The sequence below is a fragment of the Temnothorax nylanderi genome, unplaced genomic scaffold (genome assembly GCF_030848795.1).
Source record: "Temnothorax nylanderi isolate EJ_2023f unplaced genomic scaffold, tnyl_v1.0 TNYL_tig0091_pilon, whole genome shotgun sequence".
In the NCBI taxonomy this organism is placed as follows: Eukaryota; Metazoa; Arthropoda; class Insecta; order Hymenoptera; family Formicidae; genus Temnothorax; species Temnothorax nylanderi.
This window is the reverse complement of record NW_027249153.1, coordinates 532634-551499: the sequence shown is the minus strand read 5'-3', so window position 1 is coordinate 551499 and position 18866 is coordinate 532634. Positions and strand designations below refer to the sequence as shown.

At 45.2% G+C, this 18866-nt stretch overlaps 1 protein-coding gene across 3 annotated transcripts in view; it reads right to left on the bottom strand.

Annotated features, from left to right (window-relative positions):
* Positions 1–279: 279 nt before the first annotated feature.
* LOC139775042 (protein trachealess-like) overlaps positions 280–18866 on the bottom strand; it is a 79674-nt gene continuing 61087 nt past the window's right edge. For all 3 annotated transcript variants that reach the window (XM_071710708.1, XM_071710709.1, XM_071710710.1), the window contains 10 exons: positions 13357–13595; positions 8803–8879; positions 8358–8447; positions 7147–7339; positions 6686–6807; positions 6342–6535; positions 5793–5899; positions 3740–3887; positions 3533–3657; positions 280–3417 (listed from right to left, as the gene is read on the bottom strand). In XM_071710708.1, the coding sequence (XP_071566809.1) occupies positions 2084–3417; positions 3533–3657; positions 3740–3887; positions 5793–5899; positions 6342–6535; positions 6686–6807; positions 7147–7339; positions 8358–8447; positions 8803–8879; positions 13357–13595 (2629 nt within the window). In that variant the 3' untranslated portion in view covers positions 280–2083. The remainder of the gene's footprint in view (positions 3418–3532; positions 3658–3739; positions 3888–5792; positions 5900–6341; positions 6536–6685; positions 6808–7146; positions 7340–8357; positions 8448–8802; positions 8880–13356; positions 13596–18866) is intronic.

Sequence of the window (18866 nt, the reverse complement as noted above, 5' to 3'; positions counted from 1 at the left end):
AATCAATAATTTAAGTCCTATATCCTAAATGTTTTCTCCACACCATAAATATTCAGTTACTTACCGATATTATTTACGAAACGTTTACTTACGGTTCACCTGGTGGACTCGCCTCGTCGGATGATGTTGCATCCAAGCATGCGAAACGTAATTACAAAAGTTTCTGCAATCAACGTCATTATGCGAGAGAAACTTATAACGTTTCGTCGCATGGACGTACTTCGTCGTGAACGAGCCTTTTAAATTGAGCACGAAAGAAATCGATGAATGCTGAGCGAGTGAACTTTTAGGCACGTAAGCTGTATTTACACGTGTACTTGTCAAAAACAACTGGTCGAAATGTTTAAACATTAAAATACAATAACTTTCGTAAAAGAATTCGCTACCTCCAGAGCAATGTTGACTTCTTCTCGCGTGCGCGATACGTGTCCCCTCTCGATATCTACATTTTTCATCTATCCTACATTTAGAAGGTAAAATCGCTAGAGCAGTCTATATATATAAATATACATACAAATGTCTCTTGTCCTTAATAAGTAAAGAATCTCAGTGCGTATTTTAATAAAAGTGTCTTTTTAATATCACTCGTGTCTTTTTTTTTTCTCTGGATTGCTCTCCGTTTCCATATACGACTACCATATGTCGCGTTCCATTCTTTCAGTCTCGTTTTCCAGTCTCGTAACTCGTTTATCATTTTTCGTGGGTCACGACTGTTAAACCTGGACGTGACTGGATAACAATTGGTATCGAATGTAGATCAATTGTTCTTTACTTTCTACTGAGACGTACTCGCTACTTCCTCAATCGCAAGTTGAAGTCTAAAACAAGAAGCTTGCAACAACGAACTCTTTGGAACAGACCGATTGTACATAGCGCATTCCGAGTAACAAATTCAATATTTAATTGACTAAAACAGATACGTCAGCAACGAATTAATAGAGATAGCGATTTCTCTTAAGTATGCCGTGCTATTTGTCAAACACCCTTCGTATGATACCGAAATAAATTTTATCAGCGTTTTTTCTCTCTTAAATAAAATAAACGGCGTATCAGAGAGAGAGAAAGAGAGAGAGAGAGAGAGAGACAGGGTTGTATCATCCGCTTTACGAAAATTATCGCACAACGAAATATGGTACAAATTATTCCAAGTACCATACTGGAGTAAATCACCACTAACACGGTAATCATATTTGATTAATAATATTTAACACAATTGCGAAAACAGTTCCTCAGAAGTTGTTTCCTTGCTCACTTTAAGATATCGGTTTCTCTGTAAATTCTCTCTTTTCAAAACTCCGTTGGATGAGAGACTTGGCGAGAGTTGGAACGCACGTCTTTCGACCGCGAAAAACCGTCAAAGTTATTAGAAGAAAATATTTTAACAAGAGATAACGTGACATGACTCCGAGTCAAGTTTTGAATTTCTCGTAATAACTCTTGATGACTTTTCGAGGATATCAACAAACGTATTCCAACCATCGCCTAATCATTTATCCAATTGTTTTTGGAGAAATAAATTTACATAAATACGGACGTCCTAAAATGCAATGAAAAATGAAATAATATAATTATGATACATACATATACAGGATAATCTCGCCCTATATATCACACACATATTTATATATATATATATATATATATATATATAATAAATCGCGAATCCTTAGATATATTACGATCTCTTTGAGCGTCGCGTTAAAATCACTTGGAACACGCACGGTGAATACGCATGAGTTTCTCAGTTGGCTCCATACTTACGCAGATACCTCCGGAAAGTCAACATATATATAATAATTTATTCATTATATTACAATAAATCGTTCTACATAATGGAGAAGAGAGCGATTGTTACAGCGCCGAGTCTCGGCGACTCGGCAGGAAGGAGCGGCGAGGTGAAGCCTCCCCGCCGCCGCCGATCCCAACGACAACGAAGATCGCTCGCCAACGATCGCCAAAGATTAGCGACAAGATAGCGTATCACTGATATGCACGAGAAAGAGGGCTTTGGGTTTAATTACAGTCGCTTAAGTACACGTGGTTCCGCGTACACGGGCGGGTGGAACTCCTACGGGTGGGGCCACTAGGAGGCCGAGGTGTACCAGCCGTTCGCCGTCGACTTGTTGCTCGGGTGGTAGATGTGGAAGCCGGCGCTACTGGCCGGATGATGGTAGAACTGCGATTGTTCCGTCAGACCTGCCGAGGCGTATGCCGCCGCGGCGTCTAAGGCACTCGGATGGACAGTGGCCGAGTACACCTGGGGCTTCAAGGGTAACGGCTGGGCCGGTTCGTACTGGTGACGAAGAACGGGGTCCGTGTACGCCGACGAGCCTTCGTAGCTGCTTATCACGTTCACGGGATGCAGTTGCTGCTGCTGCTGCTGTTGCTGCTGCTGTTGCTGTTGCTGTTGCTGCTGCTTGCTGTCCCGTGGCGAGACCGACGACGGCGGCGTCATCGCCGAATGATAGTCCACCGAGTAGCCGGCCGCGGTGGCGGATGTGTACGATGAAACTAGACTGGTGAAAGCGTCGGCGCAGCTGGTGCCGTTCGATGCTTTTTGATTGTGAGCGGCGAGCACAAATTGGTGCTCGCCGTACGTGCTGGAGCCCTCCGAGCCCGGCGGCGTGGGCAGAGGTCCATTCGGGGCGGTTTCGCCCGGGTAGTAGATACCGGCCGACGTAGGTGCGCGCGTACCGCCGCTCGACGTGATTCCATGCACATTGGCGCGTATCACGCTCTCCCGATTGGCAGCGTAAAGTTGCCTAAGGAGCGCGGAGGCGGGTAAAGGGGCGGTGGCGGACTGCTGCGGACTCAGATGGCCCAGATGATGGTGCGCGCCGATCCACTGTATCGTACTCCGCTGCTGCTGCTGCTTCAACAACGTGTCCGTACTGAAATCTGTCGGCTGGTGAAGCGCCGCCGGGGAGTTGGACTTGTTCAGCGAGCTCCCCGGTAGGTGCTTCGACATAGCCTGTTCCAGATCTTTCACCGACGTTCCCGTACTTTCGGCACTGTCCATCCTGCTGCCCTCGGCGCGACGCGACGACTTTGGACTGGTCGAACAGAGCGCCTGTTCGGTGGCCGAGATCGAATGCGTGGACGTCGCGCTAGGACTAAGCGCGCGGGTTCTCTCGCCGTTCGTTTCCTTCACCGGACTGGCCTCCTCTTCGTCCTCCTCTTCGTTGGAGCTGCTGTCGTCGTCATGGATCTTCCGTTTGTGCCCTCGCAGTCTTACCACGAGCGTGCCGAGATTCCCGACCGCTGTTTGCGACTCCTGTTGCAACTGGGCTATATTGTCGTTATGCCGGCTACCTCGCTTCTCGCTTTCCGACGCGTGGCTCTCCTCCTGTTCCTCGGGCGGCGACCGATGCGATTGCTCCTGATGCTGATTCGTAGGGCCGCCTCGACTACGACCCTCTGAAATCAAAAGTCGGAACGAATATTGCCTCAAGACGGAGGAAGATGAGAACTTTCCGGGACCGGCGAGCTGAGAAAATTGTAGCTTTTCGCTAAATCAAAGAACGTTTTGTACCTCCTCTGTCAGCGTCCGGCGATCCGTTCTCCGGATCGTTCCCGGCTGTATCTTCCCTTTTGACGCCGCTAACACCGTCCTCTAACTGGCAGCAGTCCATAATTAAATTTTCGTATTCTCGACCGCTATAAAAAAGACGATTAAACACAATAAGGTTTGACAGAAAAGTGAGTCCGTCGTTCGTTACTCACTTAGTTGATGACTCACCTTATGACATAATTGACGCAAATGATATTCTGCTCCTCGGCATTTTTCGAATTGCACACGACGGTAGCGCACGTCTGCAGCCACGTGAATCCGCCACTCTTGTTCATCAGCCGATAGTAATGCGTCAGCACTTGTCCTTTATGGATCACTGAAATCACAATCGCAGCTGAGAAATATAGTCGCAAAAATATTATAACTAACTAAGGTGAATGTACCAATGCCTGGACACCTTTATCATTTTAGTCCTTAAATATAAGTATAACGCGAATTAACGTTTGGATACTATAACTAAAGTTTCAAAATACAAGAAAAATATTTTTATTTTTGATTTTAATTTGCATTATACTTATTTAAGGACTAAAATGATAAAGGTGACTAGACATAGGTATACATATCCACTGACTGTCCCGGCATTGGTACATTGACCTAAAATTTTCTTATTTTTCCAAGCACTTCGCACTTTTTCGAAAGTACTGTACAATTAGCGTCGAAGCTACCGTTTGTACGACGATCAAGGAGAAGATAAGCATTCCATATATATATATCGGGAATGCGAATATTACTCAATTTGTTTGTTTTCGGGGTGTAAATGTTCGATTTCATCTCTGTATAATGCTCTTAGAAGTGGCCGTCCCGCAAAAGATATAATTCGTTCATTTATAAAAAGGTTTTCTAAATCTTTTGTTAGTTTGTTGGAACAAAGACTATCGACAATTTTCCGTATAACTATCTTTTTGACAATGTGCTTATTTGTGTCGGGGAGTAGCTTATCGCTGTCCGAGGAGTCGAATCGACGAAGACACGTTAAAGTATATCGCGACGACGTCGTATATTTTTTCTAATAAATCAAATCTTCTATATATACTTATGTATAAATATATTGATCTCAGAAATCTGTGCATTATCGTATCTCGAAAACACTCAATTAACGAAAAAGCGACATTCGTTCGTTTTACAGGAGAGTCGCGCGACAGTTATACATTTACGTTATTTACGTGATCGAATGATCATCAATGAGAAACGTTATCCCCAACGCCTACGTGGCTAGTAATCTCATGTGAAACGTTCAAATACAAACAGATACGTACTTACTAAATCTGCAAGCAGTCGCGCGCAGTCGAAAAGACCAACGTATTAATACTTTCGTGCTTTTCTCTCTTCCCGGACAGCTTTGACACCCATCGCGCTCTTTCACCAAAGTATTTTCCTAGAACAGTAGGAGCAAGAAATTCTGCGTGGCAGATCTATCGGCTTTGTTTGTTGGGAAACGTATGTATATGAATAACGTGACGGCTCTATTTTCGTTAATTGTTTCTCGAGTACAGTACTGCAGCGAAAAAAGAAGGCAGAAGCAAATTTACTTTGCACTGATAAAAAAAATATTAATTTTTTTTACGGTATTAAAACGTTAATTTAATTCCTATTTGCCGATTTTACTTAGCGGTCCGACACTATATCACGTCCGTTAGTCAAAGAAATCTTTTATAATTAATTTTTGCTTGATGGAAATTTAGAGAGAGAATGCAGTTTACGTTTTCTCGATAATCTTTGCGTATCCCTTTCCCGACTTGCTATTTCTTGCAAATTTTGCAACTCATTTTCTTCATCGCAGCTATTATTTCTTTCTTTCATCTTTTACTGTCCCCTATTTATTTCGTAAATTTTCGTTCTTTTTCGAGCATCTCACCTTTCGTCTTAGACTTAATCGACAAACGAAATATTACTAGTAGAGAAGCACATCGTCGTGTTGGGAGTCACCGGCGAAAAGTTACCCTCCCACGATTGTTTATGGCATCGGTACGGCGATAGATTGCGGTCACGACGACGTATTCGAGACTCACAAAAATTCGCGTGACGCAACTATTGTTCAAGCCAAATTATTCGGGATTCACACGCATATACATTTCTTCGAACATTACACAGAAAACATTGGGGGAGAGCGAGCGAGGACCCCCTCTCGCGCGTGACTCTGTGCGCGATCGTGCAAACGGTACTCACTCGACTTGACTACGATCGAACGTGGCGAACGTAATTCATGACCAGTCATACTCACGGTCTACGTGGGACTTTCGGAGACGATTCGCGTCCTCGCCGTGGCACAGCGTGTAGAGATTCTTCCCCGTCAATTCGTCGGCGGTGTAGTCCAGCAAATCGGACACCCTGAAGAACACAGAAATACAACGCTCTCGTTATAAAGTGGCTGTTTATAAATTCATCTAGAGGAAACCACGCGAAGAAATGTAGAATAGGATTTACAGTTTGTCATACAAGAGCATATGGATGAAGTAATTCTCTTCTTCGCCAGTAATGATTAACAAAGTGATAATTTATTTCGACCTAACTGGCAATTTATTAAATAATAATAATGCTTATATGTTTCAACCATTGTTTTTGGTTCTTGTCAAGTGTATATAATTTAACAATAAGTCATACATTTAAAGTATTAAAATATTAAATTTATCACTTATTGTTAGATTACACACTGGATAAGGACAAAAACAATGGTTTCCATATGGTTTGAAAGATTGTTAAATATACTCTCGTGCTATTCTTCTTCAATGGCGTGCGCTACAAACTTGATTCGATACAAGGCAGTACTCACTTTGGTTCGCAATGCGCTATCCGAAAGTCGAAATTGATCCGTGTGACGAACATATCGGTCTCGAGACGAATTTCGTGCACGCTGGGCGGTGGAAGCGCGATGGCCAGCCCGACCATGCCCATCAAAGGCGGCGAGGACTTTCTTGCGTGGCTGAATATAAATTGTGGCCTCAAACGACACAGCAACAGCACGACCTGTGTATACGCGCGTGTAAAAAAAAAGAGTATAAAATTATCTTGCACGATAGTAAGGCTGTCGTGCGTTAAATAGCGCTATTTAAAACTACGAGAAGATGAGCAAGCTGAGATATTGTTAATAAGATTATCAAGCGCGATTTCGCTTACCCGATAACCCGACGACTTGAAATGACACCCCCTCTTCGTCAGAGTGGATTTCATCCTAACGCAAAACGCCCGGTCGTACCCCTTGTAGAGTCCAGTCGACGACAGCGACATTACCGAGGACACTGAGGATAGATACATATACATGAAGGAATTAAGTGTCCCCGAAATACGCTCGGATACATGTATATGCGGATATTGCGTTCTTTAACCCTTTTACTACCAGATAGCAACTATTAATTGCGATTATTCTAAGTTCATCGAATTTTTTCGTAATATCATTAGGTTTCTTTTAATGATGGAAGTCAGGTGCCAATCATCGCACCACTATAAAAACAACATGTCAAACAACATCTTTTGATGATGTAAAAAAATAAAATTAAGATCTATCAGATCGCGTTTAATTTTTTAGCAGTTGAAAGGTCAATGAGCGATCCGTGGTATGACGTGACACGAAGATATACCGTCGGGATTCGCAGTAGAGGACGAACCGTGCTCCTCCGAGGCACCGCTGCTCGGTGAGGCCAGACCGGAATTGGACGAGTGCGGGGCCGAGGTGCTCGTCGACGACGCGAGACCCAGACCGAGCTGCTCGGCGACCTCAGCGTGATCTTGCTGATGGACGTAGTCGAAAACGCTCGACCCCGTCATCTCTACCTGGAATTAAAAATAATGATCTTCCCTTCTTCGCGGCGGGGTTTATCTCGTCCCCGACAGTCGGCCTGTCGGGGGAACGGGGTCGTGCCGCACCGCCACGAATCGGTTTCGGCGCGAGGCACGCAGGGGTACGCAGGGGGTACGCAGGGGGTACGCAGAGCTCGAGGAAGCCGAACGGGGGGAGGCGAACGGGCGCCGCGGCCATGTTTGTGCCAACGTCGGCTTTCCCGTCGGTTTTCCGAATCCCCGAAACACCCTATTGATTGCCCCACGAGCTTCGCAGAGAACCGAGAGGCTAGAGCTACACACCGGTCACCTCCCGTACCCTCCTCCACCCCGCTTTACCCCCCTGTAGCTCCGCTCTTCTCTACTCTCTTTCCCCGTCCACCTTCTCGCTCGCGGCATTAGGAATGGCGAACACGCCGCCGTGCAGAGGCTACGTGAGCCGCATGCGACCACCTCCGCCCGCCGCCATCCACCCATCCCATCCTCCCTTTCCTCCCCCTCGCTCTCCCCGTTCTATGTCATGCTCGCCGTCGTGCCAGCCAGTATGGCCGCCAACTCGTACAACCTTCTCCTCTTTTCCTCCCTTGACCTCTCCTCCTTATTCTTCTACAACGCTATCAACTTTTCCTTCTCCTCCTCTTTCGCTACCTCTGCAACCATCGCCGCCACCACCACCACCGTCACCACTGCCGCCGCCGCCGCCGCCGCCGCCGTCGCCGTTGCCGCCACCGTCGTCGCCGCTACCACTTCAACGTTTCAACCTCCTTCTCTTCCGTCAACTTTTCCCTCCTTCTCTTCCACCTCCTCCAGCCATGTCTTATATCTTTCTACTATCTCTGGCCTTCCGGCTGACGGTACACGTTACATTCGCGTTTGGCGCACCCACGTTGCTTTTTACTCGCTTTCGCTTTCTCGTTATCGTTATCACTTTTCCCCTTACGCACCCCCTTGACCCGCGCCCGTCGTTTCCGACTTCATCGACGTGGCCGCCATAACGACGAGCCGCGCTTACCTGTGAGAGGCCGAGATATATCGAAACGGTCTCGGATATGTACAGGAATCTACCATCAGCCGCGACAGCCATCGCGAAGCCGTCCAGGGACTGGCGACAGAAAATACGAGATATTTCAGGAACTCCGGATCGAATATTCTCAGACGATAAACGCGAAACGCTTTCCGAACATTTACAGAGATTCCCTCTTTTGAAACAGAGAGATGGGGTAAATTTTGATAATTTTTTTCATACTTAATTATATTTCATACTTAGTTTATACTTCAAATATATTTAAATTTGTTCAATAGATTCGTATGAGTTTGATTGGAGAATTTAAAGAGCTTATGGCGCAACATTTAATGCGATATGAAAAGAAACTATTAAAATCGAAGGGGATTTTAGTTAGAAGTAGTTTGGTGACCGCATTATCATTTATAACAGCGAGATGGATAAGTAAACCTACCTGTAATATGTGGGTACCTTGATGAATTTCGAAATGATCTATCGCTGCGCTCGTCGATGATCTGACTCGGTTAGCACCTGTACAACATACAGAGATAACATTAACGCCTGAAAACAATAATGCATAAATGTCTTCTACTATTTTTTAAATTATTAATTTCTCGCGGCAATTTTTCGAATTTTTAGCTAACGCAACTGCAACGCTTAGTTTTATTATTAGATTGGTGCAACTGCAGGTTTGTCGTGTTTGTTGAGTAAAGTTGAAAGTAAAATTGCCGTCAAGGCAGTATATTCTTTTTTTTTAACTAAAATGAAATTTTTTAATTCGCCTTTAACGGAATTCCCAAGACTTTCCAACTTTATTCGAAGAGCGCGATGGAAAACCGATGAACCTTTCGTAATTTATTATTTGCTCCATCTGTGATTAATCAAAGATTTGAAACCTCCTTGGCCGGGCATTGGTAACGCAATGTCGAACGTCACGACGGACCGGCATATGCTTATCGACAAAGGTATCCTCGATTGATCAGCGATACGTGACTCACGCGGCATACAACATCGGCGTTGAGCCATTGGCCCCGCCGCGCCGCCGACCCCTTTTGCGCCTTCTTTTCTCCCCTCGTTTAACAAACAAGACGCGGGCTACTTCTTACCGTAATAATAATCCCACGCTCCCCAGCAAGCTCCGTAATGAAAGGACTTAGAAGACTCGATCAAACTCGCGCGCGAACCGCTTAATCTCGTAAGTCCATCGGGATGAGGCGGAATGGCCCGGACTTGCCGGACTGACCCTAAGTTTCGGGTTTTCGGTCAACAAGGTAATGCCGATATTTCCTACCGTATACGGAGCCGGACTCCGGGATAATCTAACGGGATTTCGTTTCTTGACGAACGCCTTTGTTCTCCCAATTATAATGACCCTTTCGCCAATACGAACGAGTCCCTCCGCGCGCCCTCGTCGTCTCAATCTTTGAAGATGTAGTCGATCTTTAAAGATACTATCGCTAAAAACGACCTGAAATTTGTGACGTTAATTATAGATTGTCTAAAGTGGGCTTCGGCTAATAAGTAATACACGTTGACACACGAAAAAAAAATGACGTTGTATCAACAGCTATTATTTTTTGTATCAACAGCATCAGTGTTATTGAGATAAAATTTATTGATGCAACATCAATATTAATGAACAAAAACCATCAGATAATTGTTTTAATAATTTAAATATTTGGTCCAATAATATCCAATTGAATTAACTACTTATGCTTGTGGCAGCCCGTGACGTCGACGTTTAATTGAAGCAGCTTCATTTTTTTTCCGTGCACACTTTCATTATAAGAACGTTTCATTTTTTAGATGGTTTATGAAAGGTGAATTACTTTTGTAACGCGGATATTATATTATAGCTCGCCGCGCGGTCAATTGTCCACGCGAGTCCGGTACCACACCTTCATCTATCATAATATTTTGATAAATATAACTTGGCCGTACGCGTGTGTTTGTCTTAGGCAGCTTAGAAAAATATTCGCGCCGGTATTTCCGCGCGCGAATATCACGTAATTATTGTACGAGTGGGAGCTGTCGATCGATTATTCCTTCCGAACGATCCTCGGCGGATCGATAAGCCGACCGCTGTCGAAGTCTCGGAATCGCGAAATCATTTTACCCGGTTAAGTCGAGAGGCCTCTCTCGTTCGTTCTGACGGTGGCCCTGACATGCGGCGCGAACACAGAAGAGGGGCCGCACTGGATTTAGTTTGACGAGGAGTTGCGGCACAGCGATGCGCGGCACCTAACTCAATTTCGTTAGTTTAGTTACATTGGCGGTTCGTAACGCGAGGCGCGCGCTCGTAGGGGGCTGTCGTGATTAGATTTTCATGTGGATAGTGGTAGAGAGAGGTACCTAAGCCTTTATACGTACCCGCGCGTACGTGGCGCCAAACCCCTCTTTCACTCTCTCTTTCTCTATCTTTTCGCGACCTTCCCGCACTGTAAATATTAACTCAACCGACCCCTCTCGTATTCCGAAAATATGCGGTGGCTCCGCGGCAGTAAGTGAAGCTTCTCGACAAATTCAACAACGGTGTCTTTACGATCTCTCCTTTGTGGAGAAGGACTTTACTCTCATCGATAGATAGCGGGGACATTAGCGACAATACAACAACGGTCTATTCTTTCTGAAAAAGTCGGCCTGATTAGACGATATAACGTGGGATATAAAGCCTCAGTAATAGTACGCTTCAACTACCTTGAATGAAAAAAGCGTGAGAGCAAAAATGCCGCCAAAATAAGCTGGTAGCTGCTCCCTTTTCGCTAAATGAAGCACGAAAATGAAGGAGGCCCGCGGCGATCTTATCGCTCGATGATTGCCGACAATTCTCTATTACTATGTATCTAGAAATCTCTCTCTTTCGCAGGCTGCATGGTCACTGGAATTATAAAGGGTATCAGGAAGCTCGATCTATTGCGAAGTTTACGTGTTTCCTTAAGGAGGCTGCTGTCCACAATCTTTGCCAGATACACCCCAGGGTGTCCTGGTGGTTTTTATGTTTCGCGTTATGTTATGTAGACAAAAGTTATTTCATCAAGCTACGCAATTAACGCAATTGCGATATATATAAAAGACGTTGCACGAAAAGCCCTTACCCACAGCATATTTTTGTAAATCAAATTACGGCACCCACGTCGCGACACGATGTCGGTTCCGTCTGATAATAGAAGACACGTGTCTAGCGAGACGACATCGTTCGTAATCGGAGACAGGCCGAATATCTGCAGGCTTTAACGCGATTACCGCATGCTCTTGCGACGTTTCTTTTATTCATACTTTTATTTTTTTCACTTCAATCAAATTTCGATCATTTAATGGACTACATTAATATTTCTATATCTATCTGGTAAATATCAAGTTCTTGATACGAAGCACACGTAATGAAAAATATAAAATACATGTTACACGTTTGCGATGTTTCTCTTACTTTTACTTCCATTTCTTATTTTGTTTCAAATTAATATAAAATATCGATTTTTATACATTTACATATTTAACTGTTGAATATCAAGTTCTTGGTAAGGAGCATATACATATATTGAAAAGTATGAAATACATATCACACATACGATGAAACACCGCGACGATACATTCCGCACGTGTCCGCCGCAACGTCAGTTTACTCTACTGCAGACGACGCGAGAGTAAAGGAATTATAACGCGGCTGACTTCCTCTCTTATTCTTATCCCCAGAGAGGAAGTTAGGCGTACGGAATATACGGGTCCCGATCCCTATTAACAGTCTGGATGACTCCCCCTTCCCGAAGTTAAATGCTGATCCATCAACAGACATCATCGGCAGATATATATCTTCGTCGAGTCGGCTGCCCGGAGAGCGAGAGAGATTACATTTATCACGATAAATTAAAACAAAATGTTCGCAACTCGATATTGCGATATACCGCGTATCACTTTTATATCTGACTGAAATAAAAACAGATAGAATTAGAATCTACCTACATGATACACGAATTATACAAATTTCAATAGCTACATGTAAGATTAGAATTCATTGCTCAATTGCTCGATAAATGTACGAGAAAAAAATAATCTTGCTGCCGCAATGGAACCATTGTTGCTCGCTGTTGCATCATCAATGTAAGAGCAATTTTCGCTATCATCGGTAAAAAACATTTTGTATTTTGGATTTCTACTCGTGTAGAAATTTTCGTGTTAAATTTTTAACATACACTGGTGTTAATGTAACATATTGTTATTGTGTTACTTTGACTTTTCTACGTTAAGTTAATATTCAACGTTTCTAAGAGTTAAAATAACACAATTTATATGTAAATGTACGAATGCTTGGTGACATATTTTGTATGTTAAAATGAACACCTAAGTTGTGTTACTTTCCTCTCTATAAGAGTTTCCATCTATTAAATCGACATTATTATAAAGAGATATCGCTATCTTCTGTTTTTTTTGTAAGAAATAGAAAAGAAAGAATAACATTTAATGTGAGAATACCATTTTATTTTAATTAAATTTAACATTATAAATATGTTAATTTAACATAAACTTTGTTTCCATGTGTTACTATTAATTTTTCACATATTACTCGTGCTATTTATTTAAATATTCGCCTTCTGTTAAATTAACATACAAATTAGAGTGGATTAAAGTAAAATGTGTTAAAAACACAAAATTTTTTACTGAACAATTATTCGACATCATGATGAGTTATTTTGTTAAAAAATCCTGTTAACAATAAGTAAACTAATTCACAGGAATACAAATTGACCACTAAGCAAATATAATTTACTACTGAAGCAAAATAGAGTACATTCTTGGCAAATACATCTTACTCTTGCGACGAAACGACTTAATCCAAATAATTTGCGGAGCCAACGAAATTATTTTCAGCGAATAAAGTCAGTATTCTTAAGAAATCTTTCAGTTGTCTATATACAACAGTCAATAACAATCGCTGTAAGAGCGCGAAATGTGATGTGCCAGCGAATCTTTTTTCTTCGAGTCGCCGATGAAACGTGACGTATTGTCTTACCTTTGACGGATTTGCTGGGCGGTGGACCATCCCGAGACCACGGCGGATCACCGTGACTGGAGAAGTCGCGTAGTTTGAGGTACGAGATCGTTAGCCTTATTATGGAGGCCTTGTCCAACTGGGAGGTGATGGCCGCCGGGAGTGGTAGCATTTTTGCGAGCTCGTAGAACTCGAAGTTCTCTTTACCCCGCCGCGACCTCGCCGCGTCCCGGCTCTTCTCCTTGCGCAACTCCAAGATGCTGTAATGCAAACACGCGCACGGTTACAGCGGCGAAGCAGCGCGTCTCTTCGGATCGCAGTAGACGCTATCGTGGATCGCGATTCGCACGTACAGAGAACAGTCCCCAGAGAAAAAAAAAGATTTCAAATAATTCTGTCTGCCAACGTTTATCCTTTTAACCCTCGACTGTGGTTGTGGAGTCTCTGCGACTTTCGCGACTTGCTTTATAATTTTGACCAATTATTTTAGGAAAACAAATAAAAATTTTATTCTGTAAGGTAAATGTACCAATGCCTGGATAGTCAGTGGACACGTACCTATATCTGGACACCTTTATCATTTCAGTCCTTAAGTAAGTATAACGCGAATTAACGTTTGGATACTATAACGAAAGTTTAAAAATACAAGAAAAATATGTTTATGTTTGATTTTAATTCGCGTTGTACTTATTTAAGGACTAAAATGATAAAGGTGTCCAGACATAGATATGTGTCCACTGACTGTCCAGGCATTAGTACATTTACCTTACATCACTTACATGATGCTGAAAAATATACAAGGAAATGTAGCAAGTGCGTATACGGAGAGTGATGGTCTTTATTTCCCTTTTTTCACATCTAAAAATAGGAGTTCACACGTGCACTAGCGTCCGCAGTTAAGGGTTAACCAACTGGAATTGCGAGCGCGGAAGTGTATATACCCTTACTGTCGTTTGCGTAGGGGCAGACTCGATTTTCTCAAACTGGTTAAAAGACCAGCAGTTCGATGGATCGTTCTAGCGAGACGATCGTGAAAGCCTACGGATTTCGTTGATAAGTTTTAGCCATATAGAGAAAGACGGCGATCAGCTCGCGGATTCGTTCCGTACTTCCGGTCTCGTTCCTTTTATCGGACGCCCGTCGTTCGTCGCTACGCATCTTCTGATGGCATTTGCGACATACGACAGAGGCGGGCGTTGTTATTTCGCGCAAATACACGCGGCAGAAGCTGAAATTATGCGGCCGCGCAAATAGGTATAAAGGCGGAGAGGCGTGGCGATGTGCTGTGTCGCGGTGCGGCCACCGCTTAAGCGGCATACATTATTCAAGCGCTATGAAGCCCATGTTTACTGACAAGCCGGCGGAACGTATCCGCGTAGTGAACATCGGCGTAACGTAACCACGCCCAACGGACGGCCCCTCGGATGCACGGTTTTACATTTAAACTGTAAACGCCGGCCAATTGGAAATGGCGGACCGGCGACGGCGTCGCGCGTAATTTACGTGCCGTTTCTTGGTACCGCTTGGTCGTTAACCTTCGACGACGACGGCGAATCGGAGAACCGGCGCGGGTGGACCCACGTCGAGCGCTACTTTCCAGGATGTCGCGAGCGTACGCGAAGATTTTGTTAAATCGCGACGAATGCTTGCCCAACGGACTCGTTCTGGACGGGACACGAATCGTTGGGATTCAAGATTCAAGGAACGTTGCGCGCCATCAAATGCCAATTTTTAATGCGTTAGCCGTCAGCTGTTTTCCATCTGGGACGGTAAGGCGCGACTAACTCCTCTTCTTCGGGAATTCCTCACCCCGATGTATCGAAGAGTACGCGTAAATCGGCGAAACCCCCGCGTAACTCCGTGAGATTTGTCCCCAGGAAGGCATTGGATAGTTAAGAGTTTCGCCCATTAACTAACTCCCGTCGTTCGGAAGCAGGTTCGGGGACCGGTTCGAAGTCGAAATGATACGAAACGCGATGGGATTTTTATTCGTTCGCTATTGCGCTTAACGACTGTAAAACGACGGTGCTTTCCCCATCCACCCCCGTGAGTTTTGTTTCTCCCTCGCACGAGAAATGCGCCAACACGATGGTAACCCATTATGACCATTCTCGCTGCCACCCGAGCGGGGATCGGAAGTCGTAAAAACGAAAGAAAGGGGGAGAGAAAAAGAGAACATCTCTCCGATATATATATATAGGCCATCACTGGGCCAGAATCTTGTTTTGGCATTTTACAGGCATTCCGCGACACTCGATCCTTTCTACCCCCCCGGTGAAGTTTCGTTCACGGCCAGGCTTTCGTTTTCGTCCCAAAGGGATAATGACAGATTCCTCCCTTCCGCGGCTGTTCGCCAAATGATAGAGTATTTTGCAGTAGAGCGTGGCGCTAAACTTTTCCCGCCGGCCCTTGATATCGCGATTCTTGTCGGCTACTCAAACGGATATAATAACGCGTTTCTTTTAATGTTAAAATAATCAAACGTGATGCGGATTTCTCGTGTTTCTCCACACGTCACGTTTACTTGTAGCGCAAACGTCGTTCCCCGTTACGTGAACGCGGACCAAATTGAGACGATTAAAAGCCGACGGTTCCGCCGACGGTTCCGCCGACGATTGGCGAGGATAAAGAATACGAGGGGGAAGAGAGGGACGCAGCTTCCTTCGTTTCCTTTGACCGTGTCGAGTCCATTCCCCAAGAGGAACGGAACTTAGCCGGAGAGAAGCCGAAGCCTAAGCGCACCGAACAGTAGCCGCCCTCGTACGGCCGGGTTGCCGCGGCGGGCGCGGCGAAACGCGTCTGCAGACGTGTGAAAATAAAATTACGTCCAACTTTCGGTCAAATTGGTCGGAATTGGGCGGCGAGGGCGGTAGGGCAAGGGCTCGCGAGACCCGAGAGTCCCGTGGGGCCGGAGATAGCGGTCCCTCGCGCAACCATCGCACGCCGGTATATCCTTGGCGATTCTCGAGAAGAGGCTACCACCGTGGAGAGGCGCCTTCCGCCACCGTGCTCGACATTCTCTCGCCTCTCTAAGTGCTGCCTATCAATAATTCAGCAGCGAGCTATGACGAGCTCTCGCCCTCGGATGCTCGCCACCCCTCTGTTTCCTCGTTTCTCAGCTTCGAGCGCGGCTCAGATCGTCGAATCGTCACCGCGCGCCGTAGGTACGAAAAATGACAGTTTCGTGGTAATAATCGGAAGAATTACCGAGCGAACAACGTCGTTTCTCTACATCGGAATCTATGATGGAAAAGCCTATTGAGATTTTCGGCTCACAATCGCGCGCGAGATTTTTATCACCCGGAAAACGTCTTTCATGTCTAAAGGAAATGTGGCAATATATGTTAGTCTGGTTTAAATACAATTTTTTCAAATGTCAGTAGAGATTATATTTCTGGCATTCCAAGGAACAACGATTTCTCCAGAGAAAGTTGCGTTAAAAAATGCGAGAGTCGCGAGTTTATTACGATATTTATCCATCGTTTCGTAACTAACGATAGCTTTCAAAGTTTGTACTGTTTGCATGATTTTTTTGGATTTTTCTCAGTCACGATTATTTCACGATCTTATGATAGAATATTTTCTCTCTTTCTTTGGAAAATACATATTTTTAGTGATCGAATGTGTCTGTTTTACGAGGATTATTACGTTGCCCGAACGAGCTGAAAGAAAATTGTGCGGTATGTAATCGTAACGGGAATCTTCGCAACCCCTTCGCAACCCCCGATGACGATTGTCCCCGGTATGACTCCTCGATATGACTCCTCTCTCGGCGACGAGGCAGGAAGCGGGAACGGTATCGGCAACTGTAGAAATTATAATGCGCGTCGTAGCACGGACTCATCGACTAATTCAATTAAACGATTCATTTGCCGGTCCGAAGCACCACCTGAGGGTATGTCCCGGTTCCATCTGTATTTCCACCGTCCGTGGGTATACGTGCGTCTGTGTGCGGCGCACGCGTTTCTCGCCGAGGAGGAACGTGAGTCGGAAAAGGACGAACGGACCTTCCAACCTACTCCCCGGAGAGTCGTAGCCTCGCGCAACAATACAATGCTCCTAATGTTACGGCTCCAGTTTCGACATAATTTTCTTTCGCGGTCCCTGGAACCCGCGCGGGGGGTGGGAAAACCGGACGGCTATCGAATGCCCGGGCTTTTGTAGCGTTACGGCGAAAAATGTCATTTCCGCCGACCGTCCGATAACGAGGAGCGAAGAATAAGTTTTACGGCACCGCTCCGCGCCGCGATTAGATTCGCGTGGGGAATCGTAAATCGCTTCGGTTTCTGCGATGCGCGCGCGCGCGCGATTTGGACGAGGATTTTTCTACGGTAAGTTTTCCGAACGACGCGCTAATCCGTGAATTCTCCAATTCGTCCGACGCAGTTAGTCGCCGGAGAGACGACAAGACGTCGCGCGTCGGCGTTGTTGGCAAACCCTTTCGCAAAGTCGCTATAAAAAAAGCCTCGCGAGCGCTTGTCTTTTGTCGTTTACGTTCTTATTCGATGTCATGAATAATTCACGGTACATCCCTCGCTTCTAGTGGACCAAAGTACGGTCCGCGATTTCATTCATGATGCAACGCTCGAATCATGTCGGGTTTTATAAGCGAGCGCGAAGGGGATAATGCGACGCGTGTAAATTCGCGGCGTTACGCAATTACGCGTATAGGATGAGCTCGGGGGACGCCTCTTGCCGTCGAATCCGACGTGGAAAGGGAAAGCTGCGATCAGAAACAATTTTCCTAATTGTCCGAGAATTTTTACGTCCATGTCTATATCGATAATGATATTCTTTCTCGGCGACGAAAGCGACCTATCTCTGTGAGTCAAAGCTACCGGTATACGCTCTGTATTCTAATACTCATCGTGACACGGTCGATAACGACACGAGCAAGAAAACGCTTTCCACGGAACGGAGCGGAATCTGAATGAAAGCAAGGATAAAACAAGGAAAAAAACAAAGCGGAGAAAGAATAACGCCGGGAGCACTAAAGCATCCCGCTGCATCCGCGGACGTAAATCACGCCGTACGCATGCATGCATGCGCTACACACCTACAATAAAACGGAAAAAAGAGAGAGAGAAGAAAAAATGGGAAGAGTAGAGAAAGAGAAAGAGGCGATGTGTGCGCGACAGCGAGAGGGCGAGAGAGAGAGAGAGAGAGAGAGAGAGAGAGAGAGAGAGAGAGAGAGCGGGTAGATAGAGAGTCGGAGGGAAGTTGGCTCCTGATGACGCGCAGATAAGGGAGGGCTTAAAGTCTACGTGATGAGCTTCCCGATGCGGAGGAGCGGAGGTCGAGCCTGAGAACTTTCGGTAAATGCACTTGTAAGAGCTGTTTCTTCTTTCCTTTACATTTTGAACGCGACCCCAAACTCTCCCCCGGTATCAAACGTAGTTTACGACGCGAAGCGCCTTGTCGTGCCCTTTGTCTTTCCGTCGCGGATACAGCTTTTCTTAACGTTCGAGTGAAGCTGACCGTTACGATTGAGATCGCCATCACGGAAAGAATATAATAATCTTCAACATCGC